The sequence below is a fragment of the Dendrobates tinctorius genome, unplaced genomic scaffold (assembly GCF_039654945.1).
Source record: "Dendrobates tinctorius isolate UK_male_01 unplaced genomic scaffold, ASM3965494v1 ptg000098l, whole genome shotgun sequence".
Lineage (NCBI taxonomy): Eukaryota > Metazoa > Chordata > Amphibia > Anura > Dendrobatidae > Dendrobates > Dendrobates tinctorius.
In genome coordinates this window covers 3,655,749-3,677,207 of record NW_027361766.1, presented here as the reverse complement: position 1 = coordinate 3,677,207, position 21,459 = coordinate 3,655,749, and the positions used below count along the sequence as shown (strand labels likewise).

Sequence of the window (21,459 nt, the reverse complement as noted above, 5' to 3'; positions counted from 1 at the left end):
GAATTTTTTTGAATATTTAAAAAGAAATGAACATCTAACTTTTTTTCACAAAAAAAATACTTCAGGTTCAATTTTTTTTATTTTACCAAGGGTAACAGGAGAAATTGGACTGCAAAAGTTATTGTGCAATTTGTCCTGAGTACGCTGATACCTGATTTGTGGGGGGAACGACTGTTTCGGCGCATGGCAGAGCTCAGAATGGAAGGAGCGCCGTTTGACTTTTTCAATGCAAAATTGGCTGGAATTCAGATCGGACGCCATGTCACGTTTGGAGAGTCCCTGATGTACCTAAACAGTGGAAACCCCCTACAAGTGACCCCATTTTGGAAACTAGACCCCCCCAAGGAACTTATCTAGATATGTGGTGAGAACTTTGAACCCACAAGGGCTTTACAGAAGTTTATAACGTACAGCGGTACAATTAAAAAATCATATTTTTTCCACAAAAATGATCTTTTCACCCCAATTTTTATTTTCCCAAGGGTAACAGGACCCTAAAAGTTATTGTGCAATTTGTCCTGAGTACGCTGATACCCCACATGTGGGGGTAAACCACTATTTGGGCGCATGGCAGAGCTCGGAAGGGAAGCAGTGCCATTTGACGTTTTTGGCTGGAATTGAGATCGGACACCATGTCGCGTTTGGAAAACCCCTGATGTACCAAAACAGTGGAAACCCCCCCCCACAAATGACACCATTTTGGAAACTAGACCCCCTAAGGAACTTATCTAGATGTGTGGTGAGAACTTTGAACCCCCATGGGCTTCACAGAAGTTTATAACATAAAGCCATACAATTAAAAAATCATATTTTTTCCACAAAAATGATCTTTTCACCCTCAATTCTTATTTTTCCAAGGGTAACAGGACCCTAAAAGTTATTGTGCAATTTGTCCTGAGTACGCTGATACCCCACATGTGGGGGTAAACCACTATTTGGGCGCATGGCAGAGCTCGGAAGGGAAGCAGCGCCATTTGACGTTTTTGGCTGGAATTGAGATCGGACACCATGTCGCATTTGGAAAACCCCTGATGTACCAAAACAGTGGAAATCCCCCACAAATGACACCATTTTGTAAACTAGACCCCCCAAGGAACTTATCTAGATGTGTGGTGAGCACTTTGAACCCCCCAGTGCTTCACAGAAGTTTATAACGCCCAGGCGTGAAAATAAAAAATTCGTATTTTTTCCACAAACATGATCTTTTAGTCACCATTTTTTTATTTTCCCAAGGGTACCAGGAGAAATTGGACCCCAAAAGTTGTTGTCCAATTTGTCCTGAGTATGCTGATACCCCATATGTGGGAGAAAACTACTGTATGGGCACACGTCGGGGCTCAGAAGGGAAGTAGTGACGTTTTGGAATGCAGACTTTGATGGAATGGTCTGCGGGTGTCATGCTGCCTTTGGAGAGCCCCTAATGTACCTAAACAGTGGAAACCCCCCACAAATGACCCCATTTTGAAAACTAGACCCACTAAGGAACTTATCTAGATGTGAGGTGAGCACTTTGAACACCCAAGGGCTTCACTGAAGTTTATAATGCCAGGGCATGAAAATAAAAAAATCGTATTTTTTCCAGAAACATGATCAATTAGTCCCCAATTTTTTCATTTTCCCAAGGGTAACAGGAGAAATTGGACCCCCAAAAGTTGTTGTCCAATTTGGCCTGAGTACGCTGACACCCCATATGTGGGAGAAAACTACTGTATGGACACACGTCGGGGCTCGGAAGGGAAGCAGTGACGTTTTGGAATGCAGACTTTGATGGAATGGTCTGCGGGTGTCATGTGCGTTTGGAGAGCCCCTGATGTACCTAAACTATTGAAACTCCCCACAAGTGACCCCATTTTGGACACTAGACCCCCCACGGAACTTATCTAGATGTGTGGTGAGCACTTTGAACCCCCAAGTGCTTCACAGAAGTTTATAACACTCGGACGTGAAAATAAAAAAATCATTTTTTTCCACAAAAATGATATTTTTGCCCCCAATTTTTTATTTTCCTAAGGGTAACAGGAGAAATTGGACCCCAAAAATTGTTTTGCAATTTGTCCTGAGTAGGCTGATACCCTACATGTGGGGGTAAAACACTGTTTGGGCACATGGCAGAGCTTGGAAGGGAAGGAGCACCATTTGACTTTTTCAACTCAGAATTGGCTGGAATTGAGATCAGACGCCATGTTGCATTTGGAGAGCCCCTGATGTGCCCAAACAGTGGAAACCCCCAATTATAACTCCAACCCTAACCCCAACACACCCCTAACCCTAATCTGAGCCCTAACCCTAGCCCTAACTCTAACCCTAGCCCTAACCCTAGCCCTAACCCTAAGGCTGTGTGCACACGCTGCGGATTTTGCTGCGGTTCCACAGCGGTTTTGGCTGCTGCGGACCCGCAGCAGTTTCTGCTGCGGTGTACAGTACCATGATTCCCTATGGGAATCAAAAACCGCAGTGCAGACGGTGCGGAATTTTCCGCGCAGATTATCTGCGGTTTTCAATCCGCAGAAAGAATTGACTTGTCAATTCTTTCTGCGGATTCTCCTGCGGTTTGCCATCTCCTCCATTGAGGAGATGAAAAACCGCAGGACAAAACCGCAGAGCAATCCGCAGGTAAAACCGCAGGTCTTTTGACCTGCGGTTTCACCTGCGAATTTTACAAAATCCGCGCGGATGAATCCGCACCTAATCCGCAGCTTGTGCACACAGCCTTTCCCTAACTGGAAAATGGAGATAAATACTTTTTTTTTAGTTTTATTATTTTTCCCTAACTAAGGGGGTGATAACGGGGGGGTTTGACTTACTATTTATGGCGGTTTTTATGTTTGGCGGCTGTCACACGCTAAAAGACGCTTTTTATTGTAAAATAGTTTTTGCATCACCACATTTTGAGAGCTATAATTTTTCCGTATTTTGACCCACTGAGTCATGTGAGGTCTTATTTTTTGCGGGACGAGTTGACGTTTTTATTGGTACCATTTTCGGGCACGTGACATTTTTTGATCGCTTTTTATTCCTATTTTTGGGACGCAGAATGAACAAAAACCAGCGTTTCATGAATTTCTTTTGGGGGGGTGCGTTTACACCGTTCCGCGTGCGGTAAAATTGATAAAGCGGTTTTATTCTTCGGGTCAGTATGGTTACAGCGATACCTCATTTAGGTCGTTTTTTTATGTTTTTGTCGGTTTTATGCAATGAAAACTATTTTATATAAAAAATAATTATTTTTGCATCGCTTTATTCTGCGAGCTATAACTTTTTTATTTTTTCGCTGATGATGCTGTGTGGCAGCTCGTTTTTGCGGGACAAGATGACGTTTTCAGCGGTACCATGGATATTTATATGCGTCTTTTTGATCGCGTGTTATTACACTTTTTGTTTGGCGGTATGATAATAAATCATTATTTTTTGCTTCGTTTCTTATTTTTATTTTTTAAGGGGTTCGCTAAAAGGGTTAACTAATGGGACAGTTTTATAGGGCGGGTCATTACGGACGCGGCGATACCTAATATGTGTACTTTTATTGTTTTTTTTTTTATTTACAAAAAATGGATTTATTGGGGGAATTTTTTTTTTTTTTTTCTAATTTATTTGGCGATTTTTTTAAATTTATTTTTACATTTTTTTTTATTTTTTTTTTACTTTATTACATAGTCCCAGGTGGGACATCACTGTCCTGTGACAGCTGTGATAATCAGCTGACACCCGGCCGCGATCAGCGGCGCTCACCACGTGGGCGCCGCTGATCGCGGTAGACGTACTATCCCGTCCACGGTCATACGGGCCCGGGTACCGTGGACGGGATAGTACGTCGGATGTCAGGAAGGGGTTAAAGTCCGGGGCCACCGGAGAAAGGGTTGCTTACACAGAGCCCCTTTAATTTCTTGGAATGCTAACTCTGCCTCTTTGGACCATCTGACCATTACTGATTTTGTCCCTTTTAGAAGATCAGTCAGAGGCGCAGCCATTGTGGCGAAGTTTGGGATGAACCTTCTGTAATATCCCACAATCCCCAGGAAGGCTTTAAACTGCTTTTGGGACAGAGGTCTCGGCCAGGTTTGAATTGCCTCCACTTTATTGATTTGGAGTTTGATCTCACTACGCCCCACTACATATCCGAGGTACTTGGCTTCTTCTTTACCCAAGGCACACTTCTTCTTGTTTATTGTAAACCCTGCCTCCCTTAGAGCATCAAACACTGCTTGGACCTTTTCCAGGTGAGTCTCTCAGTCCAGGGTAAAGATGATGATATCATCCAGATACACGGCAGCGTATAGCTTATGAGGTGCAAGTATTCTATCCATAGCCCTCTGGAAGGTTGCCGGAGCTCCTTGAAGGCCAAACGGCATCCGGACATACTGGAAGCACCCATCTGGTGTAGAAAATGCCGTCTTCTCCTTGGCTTCCTGTGCCATGGGGATCTGCCAATATCCCTTTGTCAGATCCAAGGTGGTTATGTACCTGGCAGGTCCAAGTCTCTCGATGAGCTCATCAACGCATGGCATGGGATAAGCGTCGAACTTGGAGACCTCATTCAGCTTCCGGTAATCGTTGCAGAATCTCCATTCACCGTCAGGTTTTGGGACCAGGACAATCGGGCTCGATCAGCCGCTCTTGGATTCCTCAATGACCCCGAGCTTCAACATACGCTGCACCTCCTTGGAGATTACCTCTCGACGGGCCTCAGGAATTCTATAAGGCTTCACGTTCACCCGCACATGTGGCTCGGTCAGAACTTCATGCTCCACAACCTTCGTGCACCCTGGCAACTCTGAAAACAGGTCCCTGTTTTTCTGGAGTAACTCCTCCGCTATAGTAATCGCTCCAACCTCCCCTTCTAGGTTGCCCAGCAAGCACGGAGTTACCGCTGGCTATCTTGCCATGGATTGATGAGGTTGACATGGTAAACCTGGTATGGTTTCCGTCTTCCGGGTTGGTGGATCTTGTAGTTTACGTCTCCAAGCTTCTCCACCACCTCATACGGCCCTTGCCACTTGGCCAAGAACTTACTCTCCACTGTAGGAATTAGCACGAGAACTCAGTCTCCCTGATTGAACTGCCTCACTCTTGCTGACCGGTTATAGACCCTGGCCTGAGCCTCTGGTGCCTGGCGTAGATGTTCTTTAACAATGGGCATCACCTTTGCAACCCTCTGCTGCATCAGTGCCAAATGCTCAATGATGCTTCTGTGGGGCGTGACTTCGGCTTTCCAGGTTTCCTTGGCTATATCTAGGAGACCTCGCAGATTTTGGCCATACAGAAGCTCAAAGGGAGAGAACCCCGTGGAGGCCTGGGGAACTTTACGGATAGAAAACAGCAGATATGGTAAGAGACAATCCCAGTCTCTACCATCTTTCTCTATGGCTTTTCTTAGCATGCTCTTCAGTGTCTTGTTAAACCTCTCAACAAGGCCATCTGACTGCAGATGGTACACTGAAGTCCTCAACTGGGAGATTTGCAGGACTCTGCACAACTCCCTCATCACCTTGCTCATAAAAGGTGTCCCCTGGTCGGTCAGGATCTCCTTCGGCAAACCCGTCTGGGAAAACACATGGACCAACTTGCGGGCTATACTCTTCGCGGAGGAATTTCTCAGGAGAATTGCTTCAGGATAGCGGGTGGCATAGTCCAGGATGACAAATATATACTGATGTCCCCGGGCTGATTTAACTAAAGGACCAACCAAGTCAATGACAATTCTCTCAAATGGCACCTCAATAATGGGCAATGGCACAAGGGGATTCCGAAAATGAGATGTGGGGGCAGTTAACTGACATGTCGGGCAGGACCTGCAATAGTTTGCTATTTCCCGGTGACACCCACGCCAATAGAACCTCTGTACAAGCCGTTCCTGCATTTTTTTCACCCCAAGGTGTCCCCCCAAGATGTGTGAATGGGCCATGTCCAACACTTTCCGTCTATAGGGGCCTGGTACTATTAACTGCTCTACTAACTCCTCCTTTATTTTCATGACCCGGTATAACAACTCCACACTCATCATAAAATAGGGAAACCTTGTGTCCACTCCCGGCTCTTGTGCAACCCCATTAATGACGGTGACATTGTTGAAGGCTTCTCTCAGTGTTGGGTCCCTATGTTGAGCAGTCCCAAAATTCTCACCGGTCACCCCTAACTCCGGAACATCAGATACAGGGGACCCTTCCTCCTCATCCCCAACAAGGACATATAAAGGAAACCCGTCTCCCTCTGATGGGGAGTAATACCTTATTAGGGTTCATTGGTTCCCTGCTCTTGCTAGCAATCTCAGAACCCTTACCCCACAGATCCCAAAACAAACAGAAATCCCGGCCTATAATTATAGCATGCAACAAGTCCCGAATGACGCCAACTTCATGGGACTCGGTGCCATGCGCTGTTTCAATGTTCACGCTGGCCATAGGGTAGTCTTTGCATCACCATGTACGCACCGAACACCGACCTTTTTACCCGGGAGTAGGTTGAGAGAAAAAGTGGCCCGTACAAGAGTCACCAAGCTCCCGGAGTCGAGCAGCGCCATTACTGCTCGACTGTTCACCTTCACGGGACACGCTTGTGGCCCCTCATTAGGTGGAGCGTTCACACTGCAAACTGGATATGCATAGTATGAACTGCGGCGTCCCATGCAGCAGTCCTTCTGCTCGGTGGTCTGGGAACAACGGGCAACTATATATCCTGGCCCGTGGCACTTCCAGCAAATAATATCACCTGTGGGGACCTTGGGCACCGCCTCCCCCACCCCTTTTTGGGACTCCGTCCCCTGCTGGAACCCCCAATATGGAACGGGTTGCTTCCCCAAGGAGCCTTCCATCCCCTGGTATCTCTCGACCAGTCTGACCAGTTCATTGGCATTCTGGGGATCCCCCTGGGCAACCCAAGTCTGTAGGGGTCTCAGCAGAGAATGCACAAACCGGTCCATTACCACTCGCTCTACCATGTGTGCAGGGGAAGATGACTGGATGCAGCCATTTCTGGACCAAGTGCAAAAGGTCGAACATTTGGGAGCGCGGCAGTTTGTCCCGGTGATAGGCCCAGTGGTGAACTCGCTGTGCCCTGATAGTCATTGTCACCCCCAAACGTGCGAGAATTTCCTCTTTTAGTTTGGGATACTCCTTGGCGTCTTGTACAGTCAAGTCATAGTATGCCTTCTGGCTGAAGTTTTTCCCTCTCAGCCACCCTCTCAAACACCGTCAGGAAGGCCTCAACATCATCCTCATGGGTCATTTTTTGTAATGCGCGTTTTACCGCCTTCCCGACGTGGGTGGCATCAACCAGACCTGGGCTTGGGGCGTGCATCCTGCCCTCCTGGATGGCGGTTGCCAGAAGCTGCATCTGCTGCTGTTGCTCCTGCTGGCTTTGCTGGAACTGCTGCCGTTGCTCCTGCTGGCTCTGCTGGATCTGCTGTAACAGCAGCCTGTTGGTCTCCTGTTGCTGTGCCTGGGCTTGAACCAGGTGTTTCAGCAGGTCCTCCATTATTCCAGGTAGTGCTTGAAAACTTTACCCAGGACATGCAGCAACTGTCTCAAGTCTCTGCTGGGATCGCTGCCCGCACGTCTAACACCAATTGTAGGGATTCTACTCGCTCAGGTGTAGCGGGAGACAATCATGAGGCAGGTTCTTTCAAAGTTCATGATGTTTATTTGCATCATAAACCCACATCAACATATCACCAAAGGAATAGCCTTTAGCTTAGGCAAAAAAGAACAAAGTCCGTTGCTTCAGACTCAGGCCTGGAGTCTCAGCACACACGGGAGGCTTAGTCCTCCCCACCTACAACTCCCTGGTTCAGGAGCAGGCTACATTATAAGGGTATAGCCACACCTGTTATGAATGGGTCACCGAGGAGGATGGCAGGAACAGGCTAAGCCACCAGAAAACCATAGAGGTTGGTAAATAAGCGGATTGCAAACCCCTTATCCTATCAACACAACTAGCAGTAGCTGTGGAGCGTTCCTACAATGCCCTAGATGCTTCATCACAGCCAGAGAACTATCTAAGCCTGAAGTTAGAAAGGTGAAATCTAAACTGCCCCGGCGCAGATCCCCAAAGGAAGACAGCCCCCAAACATATATTGTCGGTGAGACAAGATGAGACAAACACAGGCAGAAAGCAGACTGAGCAAACGGTGGGTGGCCCAAGCTGTCTAGACAGGACAGGACAGAAAAGTCACTGTTTGCAATCACGCACAAAACCCTAAAAAAATCCAACACTTCTGAATACAAAAAACCTGAGGCCACACAACCTCACCCCCGATAGATCAGCACTCTGGTATAAACTGGAAACAAAGCAAAAGATACTACATAACAGGGGACTGAACAAGCTGACAAGCTGTAACATATAGAACAGGGCCCAGTGCTGCCCCCAGCAGGGAGTACGCTGAACCCTAGCAACGAAGCAGAAAGCAAAAGATAGGCACAACCAAATTAGATGCAAAGGATTAGCAAAAGAATCACTTAACTGAACCATGCAGATCAGGCAGGGGACAAAAGCACAAGGAGGAAAATCACCAGCAACCTTCAAGAGCAGCCAGCTCAATTATATGCTCCCAGCCAGTAATCCCAGGTTCCCAAATATCGTCATCAGGTGGGGAACTTCCATCAACCTGGCCGGCTCCACTACTCTCAGTAACCACCAGAGGGAGCAGAGGGAGCTTCGGCTCAGAAATCCGAGCAAGGGAATTCACAACACACACCCCCGAACCCATCAGCTGACTGGTCACGTGATTGTGACCTCACCACAGGTCCTTGCAAAACATTAGTAATATTGTGATAAATAGGGCTTATACTACATTACAGACACATACCTCCCATGAACTATACAACCCATAGCCATGCCACTATTATATATATATATATATACACACACACACAGTGCCTTGCGAAAGTATTCGGCCCCCTGGAACTTTTCAACCTTTTCCCACATGTCATGCTTCAAACATAAAGATAACAAATGTAAATTTTTGGTGAAGAAACAACAAGTGGGACATAATTGTAAAGTTGAATGAAATTTATTGGTTATTTTAAATTTTTGTGGAAATTCAAAAAATGAAAAGTGGGGCGTGCAATATTATTCGGCCCCTTTACTTTCAGTGCAGCAAACTCACTCCAAAAGTTCATTTTGGATCTCTGAATGATCCAATGTTGTCCTAAATGACTAATGATGATAAATATAATCCACCTGTATGTAATCAAGTTTCCATATAAATGCACCTTCTCTGTGATAGTCTCAGGGTTCTGTTTGATGCACAGAGAGCATCATGAAGACCAAGGAACACAACAGGCAGGTCCGTGATACTGTTGTGGAGAAGTTTAAATTTGGATTTGGATACAAAATGATTTCCAAAACTTTAAACATCTCAAGGAGCACTGTGCAAGCGATCATATTGAAATCGAAGGAGTATCATACCACTGCAAATTTACCAAGACCCAGCCGTCCCTCTAAACTTTCATCTCAAACAAGGAGAAGACTGATCAGAGATGCAGCCAAGAGGCCCATGATCACTCTAGATGAACTGCAGAGATCTACAGCTGAGGTGGGACAGTCTGTCCAAAGGACAACAATCAGTCTACACTGCACAAATCTGGCCTTTATGGAAGAGTGGCAAGAAGAAAGCCATTTCTCAAAGATACCTATAAAAAGTGTTGTTTAAAGTTTGCAACAAGCCACCTGGGAGACACACCAAACATGTGGAAGAAGATGCTCTGGTCAGATGAAACCAAAATCGAACTTTTTGGCAACAATGCCAAACAATATGTTTGGCATAAAGGCAACCAGCTCATCACCCTGAACACACCATCCCCACTGTCAAACATGGTGGTGGCAGCATCATGGTTTGGGGCTGCTTTTCGTCAGCAGGGACAGGGAAGATGGTTAAAATTGATGGGAAGATGGATGGAGCCAAATACAGGACCATACTTGAAGAAAACCTGTTGGTTTGCAAAAGACCTGAGACTGGGACGGAGATTTGTCTTCCAACAAGACAATGATCCCAAACATAAAGCAAAATCTACAATGGAATGGTTCACAAATAAACGTATTCAGGTGTTAGATTGGCCAAGTCAAAGTCCAGACCTGAATCCAATTGAGAATTTGTGGAAAGAGCTGAAAACTGCTGTTCACAAATGATTTCCATCAAACCTCACTGAGCTCGAGCTGTTTGCCAAGGAAGAACGGGCAAGAATTTCAGTCTCTCGATGTACAAACTGATAGAGAAACACCCCAAGCGACTTGCAGCTGTAATCGCAGCACAAGGTGGCGCAACAAAGTATTAAGTTAAAGAGGCCGAATAATATTGCACGCCCCACTTTTCAGTTTTTGAATTTCCACAAAAATTTAAAATAACCAATAAATTTTGCTCAACTTCACAATTGTGTCCCACTTGTTGTTGATTCTTCACCAAAAATTTACATTTGGTATCTTTATGTTTAAAGCATGATATGTGGGAAAAGGTTGAAAAGTTCAAGGGAGCCGAATACTTTCGCACGGCAATATATATATATATATATATATATATATATATATATATATATATATAAAATTTATGGCACCTGCAAACCTGCACAAAAGTAGAGTTCAGGCTGCTGACTTTTGTCCATCGGTGATGGATATGTCCCTAAATCATGTCCAAAGCTTTCTACTACATATCGTCTTCATTGCTGTAATACTATATTTATATCTGTGCCCCTATAGGACAAGCTGGTGCTTTAAGACTTTAGGTCATCTAATTAAATAGATGGATAATATTTCATGATCCACTATGTATTAAAATACAATCTGCATAATGCAGTGTTTCAGACATGGAGTCGATGTGCTTGTAAAGTGGATAAAACATGGCTCCCTGCCAAGGTTTCTCTACACCAGTAGATTACATTATGAGCTTATATGAGGTGGAAATGGCTTAGTTTGGGTACATTCAGTGCTGAGTTCAGCGGAGCCGACTTGCTGAATATAACAAAATATTGTAAGAGAACGGCAAGGTCCAAGACTGCAAACAGTATTCTGTATTAGCAATCACTAACAATTTATCAATATTTGTCTGCAGGAGATCGATACCCCGTTCAGGCTGTACGGACTTACAATGAACCCTCTCATATACAATATAAGTCGTGTGGTCATTCTCTCGGCAGTGTCCGGTGTTGTGAGCGACCTTCTGGGATTCAACATTAGAGTGAGTGCAGTATACAGATCTCAAGTCTACTATGTGGGGTATACCCTGGAATAAGCATTAGAAATACTGGAATATTTCAATTTAAATTACTTTGTGATGTTAATTTTCCTTTAAACAAACTTCACGCTTGGTATTATGCCCTCCATCTTTACTGCCACATTGAATAACATTGGCCTGAGCACTGGGTGGGCAGGTCAAAAAAAAAAGTTGAGTAAAATTATACCTTGATGTCTAATTTCAGAGAAATCTAAGTTTCCTTATATGTAAATGAGCTGTTCAGGACTATTTTAAATCAAAGGGGGCGATACCAGTATGAAGCAAATAATAACTGACACTTTGTTATCATAATAACACACCGATTTGCAATCAGATCAGAGCTAATGCAGTACAGAAGAGCTAACAAAGTACAGCAGCAGTGAAGTTTGTCTCATTATAAACATTTGCAGCAGTACTTGTCCTCTCATAGTGAAGTCATCCCAGCTACAGAGCTGTGCCTGATTATAACCAACACAGTACAGCAGAGATGAACCTTGTCGCATTACAAACACGACATGCACATTTGCAATTGTCTTCCTACAGAGCTGAGAGCTCTGCTGTACTGCCCTTCCCCTACACTGGCTGCCTCTCAGATGGTAGGTGAAGCACTGGAGAGGACTGTAGATTCAAATGTTTTTTTAATGAGACAAAGTTCATTTGTACTGTAGTGTTAGCTCCGATCTCACTGCAGAGCTGTGTGTGATTATGAAAGTAAAGTGTCAGTCATTACATATCTCATACTTGTAACTCCCCCTTTTTAGTTAAAATGAGCTATGGATGCAGATTCTCAGGGAGATCTATGTCCGGCCCATAGATCTTAACAGACCATTTACATATTAAGAAAAACATTGATTTCATTGAAGTAAGATATTGGATCACAAATATCAAAGTATCATTTTATTTAAACTTTTATTGACCTGCATGTTTCTATTGACGGCTTAGAGGTGTTGATCCTGACAGATTCACTTTACCGCACATACTCTTAAGTTGTCATCCAGACCTCTAGGTTTCTTTTTTAATTTAAAAGAAAAAAAATTAAATAATTTTTTTTTTTCAACCGTGGTTTTTATTTTATTTGGTCTGCAAAAAATGGAATTATGAACGTGTCCATAGACTATAATGGGCACGTATTCCATCTGTCAAAAAAAAAAAATTTGATAGAACACATACATGAGACAGGTATGTCCGATCTGAATGAGGACTAAAGCAGATGTGTGTAGGATTCATCAGGCAGGACTCAAATCTCCTAGTTCTAGTATTTAAAAAAAAATAAAACACCTGTATCGAGGATTTCCAGGAAGAATAAGTGAGAAATCGCACAAGTTAGAGTTTGAATAGAAGAAAAAAAAATAGTTTGTTAATCAAGAATAAAAGTATTTAGTCAGCCATACATGTCAGGATAGCAAACAGGTCCTCTCTAAGAAAGTTCTTTGAGATTAGTAGTATATATGATACTGTTGCTGTTTCATGTTGAAACTTGACCCATTTTCCTAAGGGAAAATACATTTTAACACATTCCCATGTTTTAGCCAAGATATTTTCAGTCCTGTGTCACACTGTAGAATTGTGTTATTACGAGCTCATACAGCTCTATTGGCTAAAATTGCTTTTTTTTCCCCCCACCTGTCTTTCCCTAGCTGTGGAAAATTAAACCGTGACCTTCTACATTGGAGCAATACATCTATGCAGACACAAAGGTTGAATTTGTCATCTACGGATTCCTTAGGCAAAGAACAGACAACCCGGCATTGCATCCCATACAAGCTTTGCATGAACGAGAATCCATAAGATTTCAGGAAAACATGGATGCTGTTCTAAGATGTTGGAGACGGTCAATGTGACTTCCTAACTCGTGTGTGCCAAGTTACTTTTATAGCAGAGTTTACATTTTGTGTAGAAAATTTAAAAGAAAACGATATATTTATTAAAATTTTTACTGGATGATTATTTATGAAAATTGAGACTGTATTATTTAATATGTTAAACAAAATAAAGTTTTTAATGGCATACAAGGCCGTCGTCAGCACTCGGCGCACCCAGGCAGGCAGAGGGGCACACTCGTCATCGGGGACAACGGCACACTATGGGGGCCCGGTGCCAGTGCCTATGATTGGGACCCCCACCCACGCTTGCTCTGGGCCCCGGCACTTGTGTATATGTCAGCCACAACGCTGAAGAACTTTTGTTTCATCGGTCTCAGGGTTATACTTCCCCCTGCTGAATCAGACTATGTTCAATACACTGGATCAGAAATAGCATAATATGAAAGTTGTGCTACACACGACAGGATATGAAAAATATATTTCCCATGGAAACATACAACGCATTTCGGAGCTGGTCTTTAGGAAGGAGCTAGTCCAACTCTGAAACGCGTTGTTTATTTTTAAAACTGTTTTGAAAGTAGTGCTGCCACACCAAAATAAGGATATCAAAACTATATTGGAAGATAAAAACAATGTATTTTGGAGATGGACTAGCTTCTTCACTAGGAAGGAGTTAGTGCTGCGCTAACCACCTCAAGATGACTATATAAAAAATATATATTTTAAATAAAATATGGAACATGTTTTGGAGCAAATTCAGCTCCAAAATGCGTTGTGTGTTTCTGAAATATATTTCGTATATCCTTATCTTTTTGTGGTTAGCGCTATTCTCAAATTCAGTTTTTCCTTTGGTGTGTACCACTTATTGTTATATTGGCATATTGAAAAAAAATATTACATATTTTGAAGGGGTTATAGTAACTGCATGAGACTATGGGCAGAAACTGAATATAAAATGAAAATGTAACTATTGAGTGCAGATGTTAGTCATTTCCTATACCAGCTCCTGTTCAGTGTACGACCATCACTGCCCAGGACCTAAGTCTCTATTGAATATTAATGGTTTTACTATATTAACAAACTGTCAACGTCTTACAATGAGTGCAGCTGGTTCTTCAGCTGTAGTAACAAATATCAGTGTTCTTTGATAATATTATTTGATAACATTATTTTGTACAATGTAGACATAAACATTTAAAGAATCACTCCCAGCAAACTTTTTATCCTCATAATATATTGCAATATTGCAATCATATTATATAGCACTGTGTACTTACAATTGCCGATTTTGCTTTCTACCCAGCTTATTCTTCTGTTTTCTCTACGCTATGTAGAAACAGGAAGTCGCTAGTCCCTGCATTTATCATTCCCCTCTTCAACTACTGACCCTGCAGATCCTCTCCTCTCCCTGTAGATCCACTCCTTATGGCAGGGAACTTTGACCTTCTGTTTCTACACAGAAATTAGAAGGATTCAACTAGTCTGTTTTTAATCATGTGATGTTTCAGACCTAATTGAAAAGAGAATAATTAACTGGGTAGAAAAGCAAAATGAGCAATTGTAAGTAGACAGTGCTATACAATATGATTGCAATACAGTGCATTGTGAAAGTACTCACCCCCTAGTTTTGCTACCTCACTGTCTGGAATTTCACTTTTTTTAGGGTCTGCATCAGTTCATGTAAAGAACATATCTACAACTGTGAATCATTTGTTTTTCTTTTTATTATGAAGCAAACAAACAAATAGGGCAAAATAACTGGAAACTTCAGTGTGCATTACTATTCACTTCCCTAAAGTCAGTACTTTGTAGAGCCTCCATTTGTGGCAATTACAGGTGCAAGTTGCTTTGGATAAGTCTCTATGAGCTTTCCTCATCTTGCCACTGGGATTCTTGCCCATTCTTCAAAGCAAAACTACTCAAGCTCCTTCAAGTTAGATGGTTTCCCCTGGTGAACAGCAATTTTCAAGTCTGACCACAGATTCTCAATTGGATTAAGGTCTGGACATTGACTAGGCCACTCCAAAACATTTAAACATTTCCCCTTAAACCACTCTAGTGTTGCTTTACCAGTATGCTTTGGGTCATTATCTTGTTGGAAGGTGAATATGTCCCAGTGTCAAATCACTGACAGACTGAACCAGGTTTTGCTCAAGAAGTTCCCTGTATTTTACACCATCCATATTCCCCACGACTTGGACCATTTTCATTGTCCCTGCTTCCAAAAAACATCCCCACAGCGTGCTGCCGCCACCACCATGTTTCACTGTGAGGATGGTGTTCTTGGAGTGATGAGATGTGTTGGTTTGGCACCAGACATGGAGTACACCTTGGGGGCCAAGAAGTTTGATTTTGGTCTCATCTGACCACAGCACTTTCCTCCATACATTTGCATATTCTTCCATAAAAGCCACCTCTATGGAATGTATGGCTTGTTGTGGTCATATGGACAGACTCCAGTTTCTGCTTGGGAACACTGTAGCTCCTTCAGGGTTACCTTTGGTCTCTGTGCTTCCTCTATGTTTAAATGCTCTCCTTGCCAAGGCTGAGAGTTTTGGTGGGTGGCACTCTCTTAACAAGTTTGTTGTGGTACCATGTTCTTTCCACTTGATGATAATGGATTCGCTGGTGCTCCAGGGGATCATCAGAGACTGGGATATTTGTTTGTTGTTGGTTGTTTTCTTTTTTTTATAACCCAACCCTGACTTGTACTCCTCCACAACTTTGTCCCTGACTTGCTTGGAGATCTCCTCGTCTTCATGGTGTTGTTTGGTTAATGGTGCCTCTTGCTTAAAGGAGTTTTCCAACCAACAAAAGTGCATTTTGCTCAATAGATCTTTGTATATTAATAAGTTCAACAATGTGATGTGTTTAAATAAAATGTTCCTGTGCTGAGATAATCTTGTAAATGTGTCTCTGCTATGTTCTATGTATTGGCGGTGTCTGAAATCAGCTGACATGTGCCGAAAAAATTGCAGACACATAGTCAGAGCCCGCATCAAACAAGGGGAGATGACCTTGGATGTACATATGCGTCCAAGATCATAAAAGGATTAATAGCTGAAGGGGAGACTAGTCAGACAGGCGGGTCCCCAGCGGCTTCTCCCGCCCGCTGACAGTAACTGACAGGTCTCTGCCTATACACACAATAAAGGAGATAGAACAATACAGCACAGTAATCAATATATTTTTATGGGAATTTTAAAAAGTTCTATACTAAAGTGAGGGGTTGACAACCTCAGCTGCTTTCCCAGGTAGACACGGGAACCGTTCTCGTAGAAGATCGCCTGCTAGTTTATTGAGCTTAGCATAAACCTTGGCAGGGTTCAGCAAAATACACAGAGCTTTGTTGGCATAACAGTAAAACAAACAAGACACAGTGCATAAGAGTCCATTCCCATCAGGGTTCACCTGCAGTTAACATACCAGTAGTCCTTAGCTCCTCCAGGAGCTATGTGGGAGTTCCTGCTCTCCCAACACACAACACCCACTGACTTTCATGGTCAGACTGGAAAACATGTATTTGGAAGTCGCCTTGTTACACTGATCAGGAGAGCTTTAAACTAGAACAAGGGAAGGGAAGCAAAAGGCCAGAAAAAGCCATACACCTGACAAATACCATTGAGAACTCTGCTATTAGAAGTGGAAAGGAAGAACAAAGACAAAAAAAATCTAAATAATAAAAATATTGGAGGAAGAGAAACCAATCACAAACTAAAATGTTTCGATACTAATGCACAAGGCATTGTCAACAAACAAGGTGAATAGGAACTACTAACACAGGAGAAGAAATATGATGTCATTGGAATCATTGAAACTTGGTGGGATGATACACATGATTGGGATACAAGGCTAGAAGGATACAACTTATTTGCAAGAAACAGACTTGATAAACGAGGAAGAGGTGTTGCATTGTATGTTAGAAAAGCGTATATCTGCTGTGAGGCAGTGACCCCTGTTACAGCTAGGGGGCACTGTGTGTTCTCCCCAGGATACGCACAGAGGGGTATTGAGCCTATGAGGATGCATTGCGGTCCCAGGCGTAGCTGGGATTGCAATGGGGAACCAGTGGCCGATGTCACAGGTAGGGGTCACTGTGTAGTCTCCCCAGGATATGCACGGAGGTGTATGAAGGCCATAGGTGTGCATGGCAGTCACGGGCGTAGCTGTGACTGCAATGCAGACTGATAATAAAGGTGTTAGTCTTGGACATGTTAGTGTCCAAGACAGAGGTAGGGAAAACCTACTCTGGATGTTGTATTTTAAACAGATTACAGTATGATAATGTTGAAAGTCTGTTCCATTCCGGATCCAGGTTTTCAATGTGGCTGAAAGCCACAGGTTTCTGTGATAAAAGCCCTGCAGGAAAGGGTTAGTGAGAGATCTGAGGAGTGCATAGTGAGTCTCAGGTGTGTCAGGGCCAGAGTGAGGCCTGGTAACCCGCAGTGTACACAGAGATACAAGTCGTCCATGGTGACTGGTCTCGGATGTGGACAGTCCTGTGCCTGGAGGTGAACCGGAGAGGGATGTCCTGTGCCTGAAAGAAGACTGGCATGTGTAACGATTTGCAAAACAGGTGGATATGGTGTCCAGCTGCGATCTGGCGGATATTCTGGACTGTGTAAGGCTGTGTGAGTAAAGAGACTGATGCAGCAGTGCAAGACACCCACGGGAACTAGTCAGAGGAAGACTGGCATGTGTAGTGCCTGTATCATGTAATGCTGTGTGAATAGAGTCTTGGATACGGTGCCTAGACACCCACGGGAACTAGTCAGAGCAAGACTGGTGTGTTTAGTGTCTGCAAAATGAAGGATGGCATATAATATATTCTGCAAATGATGAAACGGATACTAATTATATGCACTGAAGTTATATGCACTTGTGTGGATTGGACTTTTATGTGTGAAGATAACACATTAAAGAGACTTTTGTGTTTAAATTTTGTGGGTCACTGCCTCTTCACTGCGTACGGTGCTACTGCCGCTTTACACTGCACAGAGATTGGGAGTTCAGTGGAAATTGTTTGGGTAAAAATACAAGGAGAGAACAATGGAAAGGACACCATTGTAGGCATTTACTACAGGCCGCCTGTGCAAGCTGACGATATGGATGAACTCTTTATGCATCAAATGGCCACGTTCTCCAAAAAATATGACATAGTGGTCATGGGAGATTTCAATTATCCAGACATTTGTTGGGAATCTCTCTCAGGAAAAACTAACAGGTCAAGGAAATTCTTATCCTCTCTTGCTAACAACTTTATCTTCCAAAAGGTAGGGGAGAAAACAAGGGGAACTGCTACCTTGGATCTAATCCTTATAAACAGGGAGGAAACGGTTGAGGAGGTAAGAGTGGCTGGGACCCTAGGAGGTAGCGACCATGCTATTTTAGAATTTTAGATAACTAGAGGAGGAAAGACCTGTGAAGACTCAGACTTCAAGGGTTGGATTTCAGAAATGCAGATTTTAACCCCTTTCTGACATCTGACGTACTATCCCGGTCCACGGTACCCAGGCCCGTATGACCGGGGGCAGAATAGCACGTCATAGCGATCAGCGGCGCCCCTGGGATAGAGCGCCACTAATCGCGGCCGGATGACAGCTGATTATCACAGCTGACACCCAGCACTGTGTGTCAGGGCTGGTCACGGACCGCCTCCGGCACATTAACCCCTTGCACACTGCGCTCAAACATGATCGCAGTGTACCAGGAGACTAGGGAAGAATCACACAGGCACTGAGTAAGCCTGTGCAGCGCCTGTCAGATCGCTGATCTGACAGAGTGCTGTGCAAACTGTCAGATCAGCGATCTGACACTTTATTGTAATGTCCCACATTGGAACAATATAAAGTGAAAAAAAGTGTCAAAATAATTTATTAAAAAAAATCTTAAATAAATAATAAAAAAATCCCTAATAAATTCTTTTTTTGTAAATAAGAAAAAATAAAAAACAATAAAAATACACATTTAGTATCGCCGCGTCCGTAACGACCCACCCTATAAAACTGTCCCACTAGTTAACCCATTTAGTGAACCCCTTAATAGAAAAAAAAACTAGGCAAAAAACAATGCTTTATCATCATTCCGTCGAACAAAAAGTGCAATAACACGCAAAAAAAATATATAAATATACATGTACCACTGAAAACATCTTCTCCCACACAAAAATGAGCAGAATAAAGCAATGCAAAAAAATGATTACTTTTTTATATAAAATTGTTATTATTGCATAAAAGCGCCAAAACATAAAAAATGACAAAAATGAGGTACAATAAAAAGCATCTTTTAGCGTATGACAGCTGCCAAACAAAATCCCGCCATAAATAGTAAATGAAACCCCCCTTAATCACCCCCTTAGTTAGGGAAAAATAATACAATTTTTAAAAAAAATGTATTTATTTCGATTTTCCCATTAGGGTTAGGGCTAGGGTTAAGGCTGAGATTAGGGTTAGGGGGGTGTTGGGGTTAGGGTTGGAGTTAGAATTGGGGGATTTCCACTGTTTAGGCACATCAGGGGCTCTCCAAACACAATATGGAGTCTCATCTCAATTCCAGCCAATTCTGCTTTGAAAAAGTCAAATGGTGGTCCTTCCCTTCCAAGCTCTGCCCTGCGCCCAAACAGTGGTTTACCCCCACATATGGAGTATCAGAATACTCAGGACAAATTGTACAACTTTTAGGGTCCAATTTCTCTTGTTACCCTTGGGAAAATAAAAAACTGGGGGCAAAAATATCATTTTTATGGAAAAAAATATGATTTTTTTATTTTTATGGCTCTACGTTATAAACTTCTGTGAAGCCCTTGGGGGTTCAAAGTGCTCACCACCATCTAGATAAGTTCCTTGGGGGGTTTAGTTTCCAAACTGGTGTCATTTGTGGGGGGTTTCCACTGTTTAGGCACATCAGGGGCTTTCCAAACGCGGCATGGCGTCCGATCTCAATTCCAGCCAAAAAAGTCAAATGGCACGCTGCTTCCCTTCCGAGCTCTGCCATGCGCCCAAATAGTGGTTTACCCCCACATATGGGGTATCAGCATACTCAGGACAAATTTCACAAAAACTTTTAGGGTCCTGTTACCCTTAGGAAAATAAAAATTGGGGGTGAAAAGATCATTTTTGTGTAAAAAAAATATGATTTTTTAATTGTACGGCTGTACGTTATAAACTTCTGTGAAGCCCTTAGGGGTTCAGTGTTCTCACCACATATCTAGATAAGTTCCTTGGGGGGTCTAGTTTCCAAAATGGGGTCATTTGTGGGAGGGTTTCCACTGTTTAGGCACATCAGGGGCTCTCCAAAAGTGACACGGAGTCCGATCTGAATTCTAGCCAATTTTGCGTTGAAAAACTCAGACTGTGCTCCTTCCCTTCTGAACTCTGCCATGCGCCGAAACAGTGGTTCCCCCCCTACATATCAAGTATCGGCGTACAAAAGACAAATTGCACAATAACTTTTGCAGTCCAATTTCTCCTGTTACCCTTGGAAAACTAAAAAAAAATTGGATCTGAAGTAATTTTTTTGTGAAAAAAAGTTAAATGTTTTTTTTTAAACATTCAACAAATTCCTGTGAAGCACCTGAAGGGTTAATAAACTTCTTGAATGTGGTTTTGAGCACGTTGAGGGGTGCAGTTTTTAGAATGGTGTCACTTTTGGGTATTTTCTATCATATAGACCCCTCAAAGTGACTTGAAATGTGATGTGGTCCCTAAAACAATGGTGTTGTAAAAATGAGAAATCTCTGGTCAACTTTTAACCCTTATAACTTCCTAACAAAAACAAATTTTGGTTCCAAAATTGTGCTGATGTAAAGTAAACATGTGGGAAATGTTATTTATTATGTTTTTTGTGTGCCATATCGCTTTGATTTAAGGGCATAAAAATTCAAAGTTGGAAAATTGCAAAATTTTCAAAATTTTTGCCAAATTTCCATTTTTTTCACAAATAAACGCAAGTTATATCAATGAAATTTTACCACTAACATTAAGTACAATATGTCACGAGAAAATAATGTCTGAATCACCAGGATCCATGGAAAAATATTCAGGATTGAGAGTCCTCAGTAGTTGATACCTTTTAATAGCTAACTGAAAAGATGGTAACACATTGCAAGCTTTCGAGACTACTCAGGTCTCTTCATCAGGCTAGACTAATACAAAATCTGAAGTCACATATTTATGCACAATACAGCCTAGAAAAAATGCAATAGATAAGACAAGTGACGTGAAGCAGAACTATCAATATGGGAGAGGGAGAAACATAAATACAAACATTGGACCAGTTCATAGATAAGGAGTCTGTATCCCTGATCACAGCAGCGTGGATATGAAATTACTGGTATTGAAAGGTAACTTCAATTCTCAGAGAGAGAGACGAGTTTGGGAGTACAAATTTATGACGAACTTTGACACTCTCAGTGCTGGAATGAATGTGTCGCATGGA

The 21,459-nt window shown here is 42.8% G+C and overlaps 1 protein-coding gene across 2 annotated transcripts in view; it reads left to right on the top strand.

The window, feature by feature from the left end:
* The window catches only part of PHTF1 (putative homeodomain transcription factor 1), a 196,844-nt gene extending 180,921 nt beyond the window's left edge, over nucleotides 1–15,923 (top strand). For both annotated transcript variants that reach the window (XM_073587060.1, XM_073587059.1), the window contains exons 18-19: nucleotides 11,039–11,164; nucleotides 12,838–15,923. In XM_073587060.1, the coding sequence (XP_073443161.1) occupies nucleotides 11,039–11,164; nucleotides 12,838–12,858 (147 nt within the window). In that variant the 3' untranslated portion in view covers nucleotides 12,859–15,923. The remainder of the gene's footprint in view (nucleotides 1–11,038; nucleotides 11,165–12,837) is intronic.
* Nucleotides 15,924–21,459: the final 5,536 nt, after the last annotated feature.